This window comes from Coffea arabica, chromosome 6c, assembly GCF_036785885.1.
Source record: "Coffea arabica cultivar ET-39 chromosome 6c, Coffea Arabica ET-39 HiFi, whole genome shotgun sequence".
Taxonomy (NCBI): Eukaryota; Viridiplantae; Streptophyta; class Magnoliopsida; order Gentianales; family Rubiaceae; genus Coffea; species Coffea arabica.
The window spans coordinates 8,252,345-8,269,930 of NC_092320.1; the positions used below are offsets into that span (position 1 = coordinate 8,252,345).

The 17,586-nt window shown below is 38.2% G+C and overlaps 2 protein-coding genes across 2 annotated transcripts; both read right to left on the reverse strand.

Moving 5' to 3' along the window:
* Positions 1-2,443: 2,443 nt before the first annotated feature.
* Positions 2,444-7,033, reverse strand: LOC113693625 (GTP-binding nuclear protein Ran1A). Its single transcript, XM_027212185.2, has 8 exons — positions 6,676-7,033; positions 6,073-6,142; positions 5,776-5,832; positions 5,505-5,622; positions 4,124-4,213; positions 3,836-4,015; positions 3,671-3,748; positions 2,444-2,865 (listed from the first exon to the last, which is right to left on the reverse strand). Exons 1-8 carry the CDS (start codon positions 6,676-6,678, stop codon positions 2,796-2,798), a joined length of 666 nt encoding a protein of 221 aa, XP_027067986.1. The 5' UTR covers positions 6,679-7,033; the 3' UTR covers positions 2,444-2,795.
* A 7,923-nt stretch (positions 7,034-14,956) lies between these two features.
* On the reverse strand, positions 14,957-17,078 carry LOC113691710 (cytochrome b-c1 complex subunit 7-2, mitochondrial-like). Its single transcript, XM_027209981.2, has 4 exons — positions 16,890-17,078; positions 16,557-16,714; positions 16,368-16,415; positions 14,957-15,332 (listed from the first exon to the last, which is right to left on the reverse strand). The coding sequence occupies exons 1-4, from the start codon at positions 16,990-16,992 to the stop codon at positions 15,264-15,266; spliced, it is 378 nt and encodes a 125-aa protein (XP_027065782.1). The 5' UTR covers positions 16,993-17,078; the 3' UTR covers positions 14,957-15,263.
* Positions 17,079-17,586: the final 508 nt, after the last annotated feature.

Genomic DNA, 17,586 nt, shown 5'->3' on the forward strand with positions numbered 1-17,586 from the left:
CCTTTGCCCTTTGGTGGCCATGGCCAAATATTGTGGATTGCGATCCATCGGACCAGACTCCTTTGCACCCTTGCGCAGACCAATTGATTAGAGAAGCAGCACATGACCCAGTTACTGTGCAAGCCGATATGATTTGTATCCATGTTTCCCTTCTCTCTCTCTCTCTATTTTTTTTTAATATACACAATTTTTTAGATTTCACATGCATTAGTGCCTGTACCAGCACAAGTTCACAGTACTACTATTTGAGTCATCATTGTAACGGGTGTCTTTGCGTAGCATCAGGATCCTCTATCTATTATGTTTATTCATTTTTTCAATCAATGCAAAATTACGTAGTTTCATTAACTAATATCGCTGATATGACACGTAACATTGAATATATATTTAGAGGGTATTTGGTAAATGAATTTTCAATTCAATTTTAGCATAGACAGCCTACTTTCTGAATCAACATGACTGTATGTAACTGCAGTTCTAACAAATTCAAAGATCTTGTTTTCAAATGCTTGCTTAATCTCATTTGAATCACGCTGCTTGGAATTCCAAAGTAAAAGACTATGGGTAGTACAATTGGGCATAAACAGATATCATTTTATGAATATAATTAAATTTGAAACCCATTTGTCAAACACCTCCTAAATATGCATTCAATGTTATGTGCTACATCAGTAGTATTAGTAAGTAAAACTATGTAATTTTGTATTGGATATAAAAGTTGACAGATATAATGAACAGATGATCCTGTCTGCTTTATGTAGCGTATATTCAGTGCCTAAACACAGGAACAGACAGCATAGGATATTTATTTTGCGTGTTATTCAATTGATTTTTGTAAGAGTACTCTGCAACTTGTGATTTTAACAATAAAAACATCGCGTACAGATTTTCTAAAATCAAAAGTTACTAAAAAAAAACCAGATAAGAATAGACCCTAAGTTCAAGGGAAAACAGGTAAAACAAAAAAAAAAAAAGGTTAAAAAAAAGAGAGAGAAAGAAAGAGCTGAATTGAGCACTTTATCAACGGATGTGGCCGTAAGCAAATAGGCAACAGGGGACGCGTACCATCTAGCTCCAGCTGGGCTCTATACTACAGAAGGGCCCACAATTGAGGCCTAGTAAGAGAACCAAGAAAAAAGAGCGGCCCACCTAGTTTTCGAGTTCTGGATCACTTGTCTGGTTCCAAAGATCAAAATGTATCGGAGACATGTTAGTGGTTGATAGCATAAAAACACGAGTACAAAAACCTTCGCGCTGGACCTCACATTTTCAGGTTCAAAGGACGAAAACAAACTTAAAGCTGTAGATGTAGGACATTGGCGTGCTGCTTCTGTCTGGGCTTCCATTCTAGCAGTTAAATAATGAAGATCTTTTCCATGCAAAGTGGGGAGGGACTGCTGGTTGCTTGAGGTTATAGCAACAAATGGGCGCAAAATGCTCATAGCCACTTGGGCATGGCCCAGATATATTGTGGACTCACATAAACTCAAAAAGTGCTTTCCATTAGGAAACAAAAATAGAGGTGCCCCACTCTATCAACGGTCGATAAGGGGAAAGATTGTCTAGGCGATCAACTTCCCGTACCCTTCCACCATTAGCCCTAAATGACCAAACACGACAAGGGCATTATGTTCATAAGTCTGAAATTGGACCTCTCATAGTAGTGTCAGAAAAAAAAAGTATTTGCACCGATTTCGCATGCGCCACGCCCCCCCCCCCCCCCACACCCCAAGAAACCTATTCAAAGCTCCGCACACACTGACTCAAAACCAAGCATTTGGGCGGGCCCGGAGGACAAACTTAAGGCGAAGTTTTTTTTTTTTTTTTTTTTTTGGGTTTCAGGTAGCGCCTACAAACTTGAAATCCCCAAATATTTTGCTTTATTCTGTAGAGAGTTTGCTTAATCCCCGAAATCGGGAAAAGAGACGTCACCCAACAACAAAATTCGGGAAGAAAAGCCAAGCCAAGTGAATCGAGAAAATCAAACGTTTGCCGTCGTGAAGGGTTTTCATATATCCATTTTCGAAGCCTTTAAAAATCGCAAATCACTCCAGGGTTTTTCTTTTGGGATAATATCACAAAAGTCCCCTTGTGAATTGACGCTATCACCCTGCTGAAAATAAATACTAATAATTCTTTTGCTAAAATTCGCGCAAGAAACAAATTATAGAAAAACATTAAATAACAAACATGCAGTCGTCCCTCATTGGCGCCGATCTCGTAGCAAGCAAAGGCGGGATGGGATTTTCTAACATCATGGACCCCAATTTCTAAATCTTTGAAAAGCGTAAATGTTAATCATTCCATTCCAGGGTTATTCCTTTTTTCAATAGCTCCCGTATGACGCTACAGATCAAAACGTCTTTCGACCTTCAGAGACAGCGGGCGACGAGTTTTCGCATAGGATTTCCGAACTCTGGAGGCAGATTGGAACACAAAGCAATGACACGAGTAAATACTGAGAGACTCCCAGCGCTTGTTGAATGGGGGTTACGTCTACCACTTTCCATCTCCTCACAAGTTCAAGATCACAACAAATGGGACGCCCAAACAGTAGAAAGTAAAAATTTCTGGGAGTACCTCTTGACTATTGGCTATTTGGCCATTGGCTGTTGTTACAATACCTACTCACAACACAAGGGTACCAACAGCTGACAGCCCGCCGACGCCCGAAATCACAACCTACTTAGCGCTAATCGTCGCAATAAACTACTACTATCTAGAAGTTCATAAACTTTGCAACCAAAAAGAGCGAGGTAGTAGGTTGTGAAGTAGCAGCAAACGACCCATCTTATTTACTCGAACGCATCGTCGTCGTCGTCAGGGAGTGGTTGAATAGCTGCTTGAGCAAGCTCAGCCTCATGCCTGAAAAGACAAACAATAAAGTGAGTGAGCATAATTCAAGACAGATTCTCGTCATAGAACTTGTAACCAACCAACGGGCCCAGAGGAAAAGTTATCCTGGACATGCAATTAAGAGTTTGTAACGAGCATCCGCATTTGAGCAGAGGTTGAAACAAGCAGTTATCTTCCAAAAATAAGTTGAATCTGAAGACGATACAATCAATAACCATCATCCAGCACGCACATACAATTACCATTCCGTATTCAGTCACCAACAAAAAATACTTGCTACATCTGAACTGTTGCATGCACCACAATACAAACTTGAATCAAATCCAACATTTAAAAGAACCAAAAATCCCAATCTATTGATTTCAAAGAATTGGAACAATGAGCAGAAAAGTAGGCAGTAAAACCTGAAGAGAATTCAGCGTGCACCCATAGCCTCCCTCATATGAGGTCAGAAGAAGAAACTATACCAACATCACATTCGCACTTCCACAGTGCAGAAGCATAGATGTATGATACCGGGTTAATGTTTTGCAAAATTGCCAAGTGAGTCCAACTTAGACTAGATCCTTTAGATAGTTCTACAACTATTGAAGGGTTTCACAACATATGACCAGAAACCAACCAATTGACAAATAAAAGAATGCTGTCAATGCAAGCAGGAATAGCATTATTGCTAATCACCAAGCCCTAGAAGAAAGAATTCACGCCCCTTCCTTTATGAAACATCCTTGTACTACAGCGTATTTGTCTCAACAACCAGTGATTTCTATTATCCACAGAAAGAAGAAAGATTAAACTTCAAAAATGCTCTTACTGTTGCTGTGCAGCCAAATCTATCTGGACTTCTGGGGGAAGAAGGGCAGGTGATTCCACGAAATGAAGATTGGGATCCCTAACATGCACCAACAATAGAAGCTCAAAATGGTGCCACAATTTCTTTACTGAGACAACAACAAATAACGTTATAATTCTATGTTACCCAGCAAGCTTCCTGGCAAGGTACAAGAAAGGCTTTTCAAAATTGTAGTTGCTCTTTGCAGAAATTTCATAGTACTGCAAATTTTTCTTCCGGTGGAATGTAACTTGCTTGGCCTTCACCTGCCTATTCTTGACATCAACTTTGTTTCCACAGAGGACAATAGGAATACTTTCACAAACCCTGTCACGTCCAGCAAATATCAAATCATATTATACTTAGAAAATACCAAAGATAAATCTCTCACAAGAGAAATTTAGGAAAAAGCACACCAAGGATACACAGGCAAACCTGCAGAGATCTCGATGCCATGTTGGCACATTCTTGTAGGTCAGCCGTGCTGTGACATCAAACATTATAATTGCACATTGCCCATGAATGCTGCATCACAATTTCTGAAGTTCAGTAAAAGAGAGATTTACCACAAATGTATTGAAAGGAAGGTCAAGAATAATCAATTAAACTAACAATCAGCCAAAGCACTTCAACAGAGAAAGGGGGTGGAGCATTAGCAATGGACAAAGTTACAAACCAAAAAATGTCTTACAAATTTATGTAAAACATCAATCATTTTTTCACTTCCACCCCATCCTGAAAAGTGAACAATGAGAATCTAATTGAAAATCTCATAATGTTTTGATAAATAAACTAGGGTATCCATAAGACAAAATGCTAACATGCCAACATAAAACAGCTAAGGTAAGGATAAAATTAATTTTACACCCATAATGCCCATAATTTTACCCCTACAATAGTTTTTACATAGAATATTGTCATATTGCAGACATTGCAGGTATGCCATTAGCACTAGTACTAATAATCCAAGATGCATCAGCAGTAACAGACTGGGTAACTCAGCTTCATTTTCAACCAAAATTATATTTATCTGCACTTTTACATGAAAATAACTGTAAAAAAGACAAAGCTCCATCTAGAAGATCAAAATCAGCTATGGTTTTGTAATTTCATATTTAATACCATAGCCAAACTTCTGTTTACTTAAATCAAAATCTAGGAGAAATGCCCAGCATTTTTCATGAAATATTTTGCAAAGCACTAGATTTAAGCTCCAAAAAAAAAAAAGAGAGAAAAAAAGAGCAGATGTAGGCAATGGTAAACTTAGAAGCCATACAGTGAATGATTCTTGTGAACTTTTAACCCTACAGATAATAACGAATAATCCTATTTCTGTAGTACTCTGTGCATTTCTAAGCCAGGGAAGCAATGAAATGACTCTAAACCCCATTAATTTGCGGAAAGCCACTGACACTTGAAGATACCCATTCCTTTCACATGGGGTCCTCCAAATTTGTTCCTCTTTTCTAATTTGGTTTTCAATATCCATGTTCTTGGGTTCCCTGTGTCCTACACATCAAGATTCAGAAAGATATCAATCCGCTTTTACGTGTTAGTACACGTGCATGACATCCAATCTGTGTTGACCACAGATCCATCTGTCCTGATCTTATCACTAATACTCAGCAACAATGACGTATTTTAATTCTCACCCTCAAAAAATCAAGTCTAACCCATTGCAGTTACTTTTCACCATATAGATTTTCAACCATTATCCATTTTCAAAAGGTAGTGCACTGTAAAGGTTGAGCAGCTCAAAGAAATATATTCAAACTCAAACTTATGTTCGCAAACAGATCCATGCAAATCAACTCACTAGTAGCCATCTCGAAGACCTCCAAATTTCTCTTGCCCAGCAGTATCCCAGCAGTAGAAACGAAGTTTCCCACAATTTGTGAAAAAGTCCAATGGGTGAACCTCCACTCCAATAGTTGCTGTTTAACAAATAAGCACACTCAAAACGAGTCAAGTCGAAATTGTAAACCATCCCAAGAGAGGATCAGACAAAGAAATTCCTTTCCCAAAAAAATTGCTCGTTAATGAAACTACAGCGCAAAGGAAAATTGGTAAAAGGTGAACCCACTTACGTTCATATTTTTTCTCAAATTCACCAGTCAAGTGCCTCTTGACAAAAGTAGTTTTACCTGCACGGTATTAAACCAATTACATTATAGAGAAGAAGAAGAACATAACCCACATTCAAAAGTATAATTTTTTTTCCTTGGGCTGTCCTATGTCTAGCAGGTGCTTCAATTCTTTGACAACACAACTTTATCCACTAAATAATTAAAGCAAAATGAAGCGACTTAACTCAGCAGAGATTATTAAACTAAGCATGCAAAACTGAAGTAGCATTAACAATATGAAATCAAACTGTATAATACCAGTTCCTCCATCACCGACAATCACAAGCTTAAAGCTAGGGTAATCCACAATCTGCTGATTAGGCAAAGCCTGAAATCACATAACCAACCAAAGGGAAGGGAAAAAAAAGGGGAATCAGATACCGAGAAAGATAAAGATAGGAATCATGAATACAAATTCTTTCGTAATACGTACTCGATCAATTGACGCTGTACCATCTGATTAAGAAATCCAAACAAAATCATTTTTCTTTTTCTTTTAAAAAAAAATCCATAACGCTATGACTACATTGCTCCATCGCTCAAAGAATTTGACATTTAAAAAAAAAAAGGTCAATGCAAAAGCAGACGAAATTGTTGTTTCTATCTTCCATTGATATGTACAGATTTTGGAAAATAATTTAAATATCAGTATACGATATGGAATAAAATCCTAATAACATAGAGTGGTCACAGCAGCAAAGGAGCAGATCTCAATAGAAAATCACAAAAGTCCAAATTGAAAAGCCTAGAAACCAGTAGATTAGAACAACAATAATTACAAACATGTAGGAATAGGTACAACCATAAAAAAGGGAAATTTTAAATTATTTGAAAATCAGCAAAAATAGAAAAGAGAAATACCATTTTGCAAGTACGAGCTAACGGACGGTGGAGATCGAGATTGAGAGCGTGAGATGATACAGTAGAGCAGGAGGGAAGAGTCCGTTTGTACGACTTTATATAGAAGAAGAAGAAAAAGAAGAAGCAGTAGACGAACACAAAAAGAAAAAACAAGTGGAGAAAGTAGCGTAAACTGTACTTAGGCTTGCTTTGGACGCTACCCCCCCCCCCCCCCCCTCCGCCCAACTGTTTTGAGCGGCGGCAGATACTCTTTTACTAATTAACTCTTCCAGAAGATACCAGTAGCACCTCGCTTTTTGGTTGGAAAGAATTGCAAACTATTTCGTGCCTTCACATTCGTCAATTCTCCCGTTTGTCTGTTCGTCGAGTCGGCAGTCCACCTGTACTTTGAATCTTTTATCCCCTCTTATTTTTCCATTTTTTAAAGCTACCGGGCTTGTCCATCTCCCGGACCCCACAACCATGTTCTGCATGTCATGGACATTGGTTGGGCCAAGCTGCTGGGCTTTATTGGGCTTCCATGAATTCTCGACCTAAAAATCATTGGTCTTGTACTCTTGTTTGGACAGTGAATTGCTTGCACGATTTTACTTGTTCATGTTCTCAACATGTTTTTCAATCACTTTTTTATCCCACATACATCGCATCAAAAAAATGTTACAATTTTTTTTTTTTGAAAAGCTTATCCCAAATAATCACTATCCAAGCACATTGAATTGTGTTTACCTTGTTAACATAAACATTAATGTATCCTTCGCTTGTAGACACATAACATTAGAGGGTTTAAATACATGATATATATGCAAAACAAAAATTTATACTGCTTTGATAAATAGTTTTAGGTGTATCTACATTGTTTTGGATAAGAAACATTAATTAAAAAAAAAAAGAGAGTGTACTCAACTAGGACTACAAACGAGTCGAGTTTTGGGTTAATCGAGCTGAGTTTCGACTAAATTTTACCAAACTCGAGCTCAACGAGCGGCAATTTAAAGTTTGAGCTCGAAAAAATAAAAAAATAATTATTTTATTTTAAAAAAAATAAATAAAATAATATTTTTTAATAAATAATAAAATATTAATGATATATATATAATTTTACAATTAAAATAAGAAAATAAAAAATATATATATATTTAAAATAAAAAATATATATATACTTAAAATAAAAAAATAAAAAATATTATATATATATATATATATACTCGAGCTCGCGACGAGTTTAATATTTTGAACTCGAGTTCGAATTTAATTTCGACTCGAGTTCGATATTGATCGAGCTCAATTCGAGCTTGACTTGAGCCGCTCGCGAGTGGCTTGATTCGTGTGCAGCCCTACCAATCCAAACTTTGCTGCATTCTTTAGTTCCCTCACACGATTGATGTTGTAGATTCGCTTATGTATACCTCATGATCCAAATGGTACAGTCCCTCTCTACATATTCATTTTACACTATATTACACATGTATCTCTTTTTGTATGTATAAACAATTTCCAAAAATGAATACATACGTGACGCATCGTTCAATTTGTCAAGCCAATAGATCCAGCGCACGCCAACGTTGCCAAAAGCCCGGCCCATTTTAAGACACGCAGGAAACGAAAAAGTGAATTGTGGGGGAAAGGAAAGAAAAAGAAAAGAGAAAAGAGGAGAGGAGACAGAAAGCCATTAAAATTTCAAGCCACCTTAAAAATAGGGAAAATCCCGATATCCAATACGAAGAAAGTACAAGTATTAGCACCTACAGTGTATAGAATTTCCTTGCTTTTTATCGCTGATGCATCCTCTGCCATCGGAGGAAAAGGTTAGTCCTAAGATTTAATTCAGCTGTTGGTTTTGTCAAAAAAAAAAAAGTCTCAAGCTTAACAGCCATGGCCACCCCGTCGAATACAGCAAACCAGTAAGCCTTTTGATCTGTCTCTATTTCTTTCTGGATACGATTTTGATTGATTTGATCCCAACCCCGTTGATCTCCATTTTTTTTCCCTTGCAAATGACATCTTAGAGTAATTTAAATTTCATCAGTTATTCTGAATTGAATAGATTCTGTTGTTGAAGGGAAGTGGTTAGAAGGCAAAATAAAGGACCCCCTTTTAAGTTCTTGGTACCTCTAATCTACGCTCCTGTTCTTCCACTTAGTAAGTTCGTTGCTTTGTACGCCTCTCGTTACCAGAATTTTTCTTCTTTGTTTTATTGAGATTGGATTACTACATGGGATTAATGCTGTCAATGTTCTAATAGGATTGTTGCTTTTATGTTATTTTGCTTCTTGTTGTCAGTTCGGCTAACGTTGCGGCATAGGCCAGTTCTGAGGGATCGTTTGTTCACTGCTGTTTTGGCTGGTGCATTTGCTCATGGCTTTTATTTGGTGTATCCTTCGATTCTTTTTCTTACATTAGCACCTCCTTTTTTTGTGTCCTTAACCTTTTGTGTTTCCTATGATAACTATCAATTCCAATGGGCGTAATGTAGCTCAGTGATTGATCTCATTATTCATAAGTAAAATTGGTAATTACAGGTTCATTCGATTCTCAGACAATTTTTTTTTAAAACTTTATTTCAAAAATTACTCATTTGATTTAAAACTTAGATTTATTTAGGAATTTTTTTTCTTAAAGAAAATTCATAGGAATAATATGGGGAAGTTAGTTCGTTGGAGAAAAATTGTCTAAATATTTGCAGTGTCTATAATGGATGATAATCCCTGGTATTGGAATATGATTTGCAAGAGGAAAGCTGCCGTGCTTGTAACGAGTGATTTAGAGGACCATCTACTTAAGTTGGGGCCTGAAGTTGAATTCAGATGGCAATGAACTTAGAACAGCATATGTGTAGGGCACATGGTCAAGGATATAGTTGCGACTAGAAAATGACATGGTAAACTGAATATTCACTCATCAAGGAAAAGAAATACAGAATAAAAGTTTATAACAATAGTCAATTGACGAAATTGTTGATAGTCAGTCAGGAAGTAGTGACTGGGAGATCACATGCGTGAAAATGAAGGAATACTAGGTCGCTGCATGTTTTAGCATTTTGACCGTCGTATTGTTTAACTAGTTTCTTCTTCCATTCTCTGTTTCAGAGAAGAAGAAAAATGAAACAGGTGTTGTTATTCTTTGCTAAGGTAGATGATTTGGTCTTAAATTCACCGTATCCGATTAGCTGCCTTGTGTTGTTGCTGGGGGCAATTTGCAAGCCAAATGCAACAGTTGAACCACTGGGATTAGTTTCACACTTTGTCTGTGTTGCTGTCTTTGTTTAAAGGTATTGTTTATAAAATATATGTATGGTGAACCTAAAATATTGGTTTGGCATTTAGATTAGAATTTTAGTACAGGAGATATGCCATTATGCTAATGTAAGATCAGACTTTGTGGCTGCTGGTTCACCAAATTTTTATAGATCCTACCTGCAACTAGGAAAACAATTAAACTGGGAGATTTTGCAACTTGAACTTTTGCTTTTCTATGTATCATGACCACACAGAAAAAGTTTTACTGTTTACCTATCTTTTTCACCCAAAAAAAAAAAAAAAAATACTGAGGAGTTTGGGATGTTTGCATCAGTAAGCCAGTAGAATTGAAGTCTTTGAGAACAACGGATGTTGTTCATTTGATTAATTAGTACATTTGCTGTTGCAATCTGGATGAGCACCTGTAAAGACTGTGCTTAGATGCAGCCTGTCTTGGTTCATGGTATTCATTTTGAAATTTATATAATCACAATTAAAACACAAGTAGAATTTGGACTTTCGTTAGGATTTAGGAGGCACTCTATGAGTTACTTATAAACTCTTCCTTATCAAGTTTAATAATCATTGCATCCTGCATTCGTGGGGCTTCTGGAATATAGGTGATCAGACACCACTACTTCTTGAGTTCATTCTGCACATGACGCTCACTTGCACTTGATTTAGTTTGTTATTGTTCCCCTCTTTCCTATCTCTACTGTTCACCAGAATTATGGCTATTTCTGCTACTTCTGGAATAATTGTGTGATCTGCAAGCCTTATAGAATGCCTTGACTGTTCCCACACTGCCCTTTCCTTTCTTCCTTTTTTTAATTTATTTTGTGTGGGTGGACGGAGATATTGAATTAGATGCCAAAGTGATGCAATCATCATGAATGCTTCAACGCTTGAAATTTTTGGGAATTGAAAGCATTGGATTTTTATGGTTCTTGGACATTCTCATGTTTTCCTTAATCGACGTATCCAGAACAGATATATATGATGCTGAGAGCAAGTGAATCAACAAAATGCAGTGCGAGGTCTGCATTTTGGAAGCAACGTAGCCACCATTTTGCAAATGACATGCAGCTCTAATATCTTGGAACAACATGATGTATTGCTGACAATCTAGGGTTTGATTTTTCACCGTTGTTTGCCATTATTATCTCTTCCATATTAGCTTCAAGCCTTCAAACGGTTTCAATAAAGCAATGAATCGACTGCTAGAGATTCAACGGACTCTTTTGTTACACCAATTCATAGGCAATGCCCCAAGCTAATGGAAAATTATGGAGTTCCACTCACCGTGCCGCTTCAATCTCTCTCTCTCTCTCTCTGGCTATTTTTTATATGCTCATTGAAACATTTTTCAAATACAAAACTTCAGTTTGTTCCCATGAATTGGTGAATTAGATAGTGTATTTCTTTGTACAATATAAAACCAATCTTCATAAATTTTATCGTAAAGGTGAAATACTTATGCAAATAAAAATATGGGAGAGAAAAAAAATGCAGGGTCATTTGTCTATTTGGCTAGTCAAGCATGAACCCAATATTGACTGTAGGTTGCATTGCAAAAGGCCTATTTTGTTTCACAGGAATGAAAAGGTCAATCTTCTGCATGTTACAGCGAATGAGCAAGATAACTGATCAATTGACTTGAATTTTTATTGGATCAAAACGGTGTTTTGACATCCTCTTTTAATTTTTTTTGAATTTTTTTCACTGCGAGTGAAATTTAAATTCCTATCCACAGTCCAGGCGGGTCTTAATGTCCGGAGGGATTTATAGTCCGGGACTTGGCTCCCAGTCTTTCCCTTTCCCTGTCCCTCCTTGGTGTCCCTCCTTGGTGGCCAATGGTTGACTCGAAGTTGTACCTTCAATGGGTAAAAGTAAAACACACGGAGTACACAGGAAAGAGGCAAGTGAAGCACCATATTTTAATTTTTATTCTGAAATAGTTTCCTTGAATATTCTTTTGCCACCCTTTCTCATAATTACTTTTTTTTTTTTTTTTCTGAGTATAGACTGAATCAGTCACATGGAGAGCATATTCTTCTTTTTTCATTTATATGCTCGACGATATTTTGATGTCCGGGACTTGGCTCCGAGTCTTTCCCTGTCTCCTATTTTTCTAGGAGGAAATATCTATACACCATCCATCGTCCACAGGTTCAGAGCACACAGAATCAGAAGTGTACTCCGGAATATGCCATCCACTTTGAATGAAAAGGTATCAGAACTCAGAAGTAAACAAAATCGTCAAATCAGAATGTGAACCCCACTTGGATGGAAAAGCAACGAAAAAGTAAAAAAATGTCGTCAAACAGACTCCCTGAGGCCTTGGCTAAAAACAGTTCGATTAACTCGTACTGGACTGCATCGGGCTTCTACCCATTCAAACCTCGGCAGAATTATCTACCCCACATATTAACTCCTGCATCGTTCTTGCTTGCAATTGCTGCCCATACAGCGGAACCAACCATCCGTGATTTGTTGATCAAGAAAATATGAAGTTGAGGACACTAATCCGTGATTTATTTGGCCAAGCATCGCATCATCAGTTGTCAATAAACTAAATAATAGAGTGATGAATCATCTGATCTTCATCCAAAATAATTTAATCCAATCATCGACTTCTCCACGTCATACAAGCATTTACATATGTAATGATACAGTAGTGTAATAAGCATTGACTTAAGCAACAATAAAAAAGAGAGAGATACTTAAGTACTACATGCTTATCCATCATCAGATCTACATTATCATGCAACAATACATGATAATCTACATCATTACCGTCTGATCTTAAGGCCTTCACATTTTGTTCAATTAATAAAAATAAGATTAGGAAAAAGAAAATAAAAAAAAATTAACTACGACTTCCACCTAAACGCCAACAGATTTCTAAATTATTTATAGCTGTTGTGCAGGCGATTTATAGTTCGGAGCGGCCGGAGAAATCGGAGGCGAGTCTGGAGGCGATGGCAGAGTGGTACATGACGTCATGAAACGTAGACGACCCAGTCGTCATCATCCGGAGCTGCCTGGCCTTTTCCGCCGTGAACGAACCAGGAGCAAACCGAGATTTTGCCACCGGCTTAGGATCCTGATCCGGCTCCGACTTTTTACTAATAGATGATAAATCACCTCTCTTGTTATCAGTGTCAATGTAGTCCGGCTCAGCAGACCAGCCGAAGATTGGGGACCACCAGTTGGAAGATGAACTCTTCCGGTTATTTACGTCAGCTTTCCGGGGGCCGGTACTCGCACAGGCTCTCACTCCGACTGCGCTGATCGGTAACATAGTAGTCGCCATTTAGATCACTGGACCAGAGATGTGGTACGTATCAGCGGAGTGGAAATTGTGTAAGTATTTGTAGAGAGACAGAGGAGTTGTGTGCGTTTTTTGAAGGGGGCGATTGTGTGTGTTTTAAGGCTAAGGAAACTTTTAGGGGCCAAAGTGGTTACGGAGGAGTGTCGGAGATAGGAGATGGTATATAAAGGGGTGGATTGGATAAGATGCACACGTGGAGGTGACGAGTAACGCTGGAGCGAGGGTTTGACCGTCTGACTCTTACTTTATGCATAAGTTTTAACCGTTTGTGCCGGTACTCCGGAGGACTGAATAGTGAATAGGACGAAACTGCCCTTGGTTTGGCCGGACAGATAGCGGAAATTGGGATTCTGGAAGGGTGGAGCTGGCTAAAGAATTAGGGTATCCCTCTTTTCAGGAGATCCATTTGGTAATGATTCATGTCATCTAGCCTCATCCATCGGTAGTCGGTACCTATTACTAACGTCTGTCCAGCCATATCCATTCCCCCTTTTCTTCGATTATAAAATATTATTATTGCTCGATTCCATTTGGATTTAGGTTCTCCCTGCTGTCGTTCAATGATTAAAAATTGAGCCGAAATGATTTAGCCTAATCACTGGCGCATATTGCTTAATTAATGAATATGACAATTTTTCGTCTTTTGGCTGCAGTTTTTCCTTTGTTGAAATGGAGTTTCGAAGAAAGGTGGTGTTAACGTGCAAAAGCTGTGACAAAGATGATGAGGTTGCTGACACGGCCACGTTTGTAAAATTTGAAACGGAACAGTGTGGTCCGGGAGGAGAGGCGGAAGGTTTCCTTCTTGTTGGCATTTTGTAGGGGTGAATGGGCATGGCATGGAGATTGGAGAGAGGAGGACGGCACGTGTCGCTGTCGACGAACCTCGCTTTGCCGACTTTGTCAGATACCGGGGCGTTCCAAAACGGGGGTTGAATAGTTTTAGAGAAAGTGTACAATATTGACGTTATGGGACACGGGGGTTGAGGGAAAAAATGATCCATGTGTTGAATGGCATATTCCGCTGGCTGGGCAGCACGAGACTTCGACATCTTTGTCTCTGTTGATGCCGTTGCCGCTGGTCTCCATGGCTGGCAATAATTGGATCAAGAAACGATTTATTCAGAATCTGGACTTCTCCTATGGGCCTTGAAATCGGACTTCATTATTCTACCTCCGCTTTTTCATTAGCACAACGCGATGCGCAATGACTTTGAATTCAACTCTGTTCTGGAAAGTGGACACTTTCATGGCCGAACGGAAAAGGTGCTTAGTTAAACCCCTCCCCTACTATAGATTAGTGTAAAATTAAGAATGGGAATTACAGATTGATCCCACAAAAAAAAATAAATAAATAAATTTATAGCTTGTGCGTGCCGCGCTACATGAAAGAAATTTTGCATCTTCGATGGGCTCAGTAGAAAATTAACTACCATCTACAGGATTGAACCGGGAGATCTGATATTTTAAAATTTTTGTGGTTTGCTGAAAGCGGCTTTCCAGTTCGATTTGAAGAAAATAAAATTATTGTTCTTTACAATCCCGCACATTCACCGGAATATTGGGTTACACCACTCGAAACGCTGAGCAGGAGGACGTCCGTGATACAATTAGCAACCAAAACTCACGCATTGACCATGAGCCTTACGTATTATTTATTGTTAGCCCAAACACGGGAAGCAGTCCAACAAGTTTGTCCAAAGCAGTATCAGCATTATCAAGAACCTGATGAATACTATATAGCACAAGATGACCAAGAAAAATGGAAATGCAAGGTTCACAGCTGCGGTTTGCGTGCCAAAAATTTCAATATGCATTTGCGTGAAGACTTATTAGGGCAAAAAACATGTGCCTGCAGGCTCAGAAACTCTGCTGCTGTAACAGAAAAATCATCGATTGGATCCAAAATCCCATCAATTGCATTCCATGGAGGTCTTCCTCCCCATGAAATGTTACAGCTATTATTCGCTAGACCGAATTCTAAGAGCATCTAACTTGCGTGACCTGAGGAAATACCAAGCTTAGGGAAGTGTACGCTGATAAAGAGGCAAAGCTCCCAAAGCTTCACGCTCTGCCCTCTCCCTCTTTACCTGCCAAAGACAAAAAAATTTCAGCATTTTCATTAGTTAATGAGGAATGAAACTGAAATATCGCTAAATACACCGTGCGCATACACAGCTGATATTCATGTTAGTAAGCTGCCACTATACATTAGCAAATCTGGTGGCATTGATACTTGTAATGCACTCCACAGCAACTATTAAAATCAACAAACAGGGAACTAAGACTACAACTTCGACGAGTTATCGTGTAACTACTCACTGGCCAGCAACCTTGAATAACTTGATTCACATTTGAACTAGTTGATATTTCTGCCCAAAACAAAACCTCTTTTGAAGGGCCTCTCTAGTTACAAAAATAGGATACAAGTACACTTGCCTTTCAACAGAAGAAATACAAGTTTCACATTGACCCACAGATCTATGCATGGAAAATGTTTTTTGGATGCCTAAGTTATGTTAGAACCTTGTGAAAAGGTTTCATTTTCAAATCTACTTGTAAAACGATAACCAGTTGAGGCTTCTTCACCATATACAGTCATCTAAGAAAGGAGGAACCAGTTCATGATGTGCAAGCCTGCCCTCTAACGGGTGGTTTTAAAAAACAAGAGGACAACAGTCTTGATAGTCAGGCCTTATTGTCCAGCTCGCTGTCTCAGCAGTATAAAAAACTGAGAAAGCTCAAAACCTATGACAGTGCACTAAGCTTGTGACTATCATATGATGGTGAATGCTGAGTTCTAATGCCTACCTTCATTCTCCTTCTACTCCTGGAAAAAAAAATGAAAAAGAAGAAAGAAAAGTTGAAACTTAACATCAACATGACTTGAATACTATCTTGAATGTCCATTTTGGCTGTAAACTAATATAGGAGTTCTTTTCTGCTTTACTCAAATCAAACGCGAGACAAAAATCGAAATTAAAGCAGAAAAAATAATAACTTGAAAGGAATATCAGGTTCAGGCCTTAACAACGCCTGCTTAGAGAGAAAGAACTAATCTCAAAAACCTATTCAGAAATGGAATCAGAAGTTGATTTTCCTAGAGAGAGAGAGAGAGGAGGTACCAGAGCTACCATATCTTTAAGATAGCTCCTGAATGGCGTCTGCTGTGCCTGCATTACCAACAACAAGCATCTTCATTTACACAGGTTCTTATTTCGACGATCGGAAAAAATTATAAACTGAAAAATTCATTATCTAAATTTAACTAAAAAAATTAAACAAAAGAAAGGGAAGAGGAAAGTAGATGGGACCTGGAGGTGTTCGGGAAGGTACTGATGCTTCATGGAGAGATCCATGGCCCGCAAAAGCCGCTGATTGCGAGCATCCACAACTTCTGGAGGAAGCCGTCTCAATGCTTCTTTGATGTCCATGTCCTCCATCGGATCATACAGGTCGTCATACCTCAACCCTATCATTCAAATCCATCTTCCCCATTTATTTATTGTTAATTTAAAAAAAAATTAAAAAAACGAAATCATCCCAAAAATGTTACTCCCTCTAATTCTATTGCAATACTATATGGATATTTGATTCAACACCCAGCCCAAAAAAAAAAAAGAACAAAGAATATGAAGGAAACGAACCGTATTTGCGGAGGCGGGTAGAGATGGCCTTCATGTGCATAGCGGCCAAGGGATTGCTCTTTGGGTTCAGAATCTTTGCCACCCAAGACGACGCCGTCGCCATTTCTGTTTTTCTTTGAGGTCTCAGATTTTGCTGCTGCTCTATGTGACACAAATCACAATGAGCAGCGACGAAGGACGCTGCTGTTTAATTTCGAATGGCACCCTGGGTCGGATCATAGGCCTATTTTTGGGCTTCCGTTGAAATTTTTCGAGTCTCTAAACGACGGGCTCTACCGCTAAAAGGCCCAGCAGGCTAAACCTTACTCACTTTGAGCCATCGAGTGTGTCACTAACACAGGTAATAAACCCTTCCAGTTCCAATAGCTGGGAATTGCTTCATTTTATAATCACGGAGAAATACAGTTTTGATCCTCATTGTTTGACACTCGTGCAATTTTGGTCTTTAAAGTTTCGACAAAAATAAATCTAATCTCAAATGTTTAATACTTAATTTTAGTTCAAACGTTTTGTCAAAAACAAATCTGGTCCTTGATGTTATCGATTTGAAGCAAATTTAGGACAATTGAAAGGATGCGTAGTTCTATATTTATTGAATTAAACGTCCTTAAAAAAATAATAAAATAGTGAGTAATCTTGAATAATAAGAATAATTCATGTGATGGCACGCTTGTAACTTATTAACTAAGAAATAAAA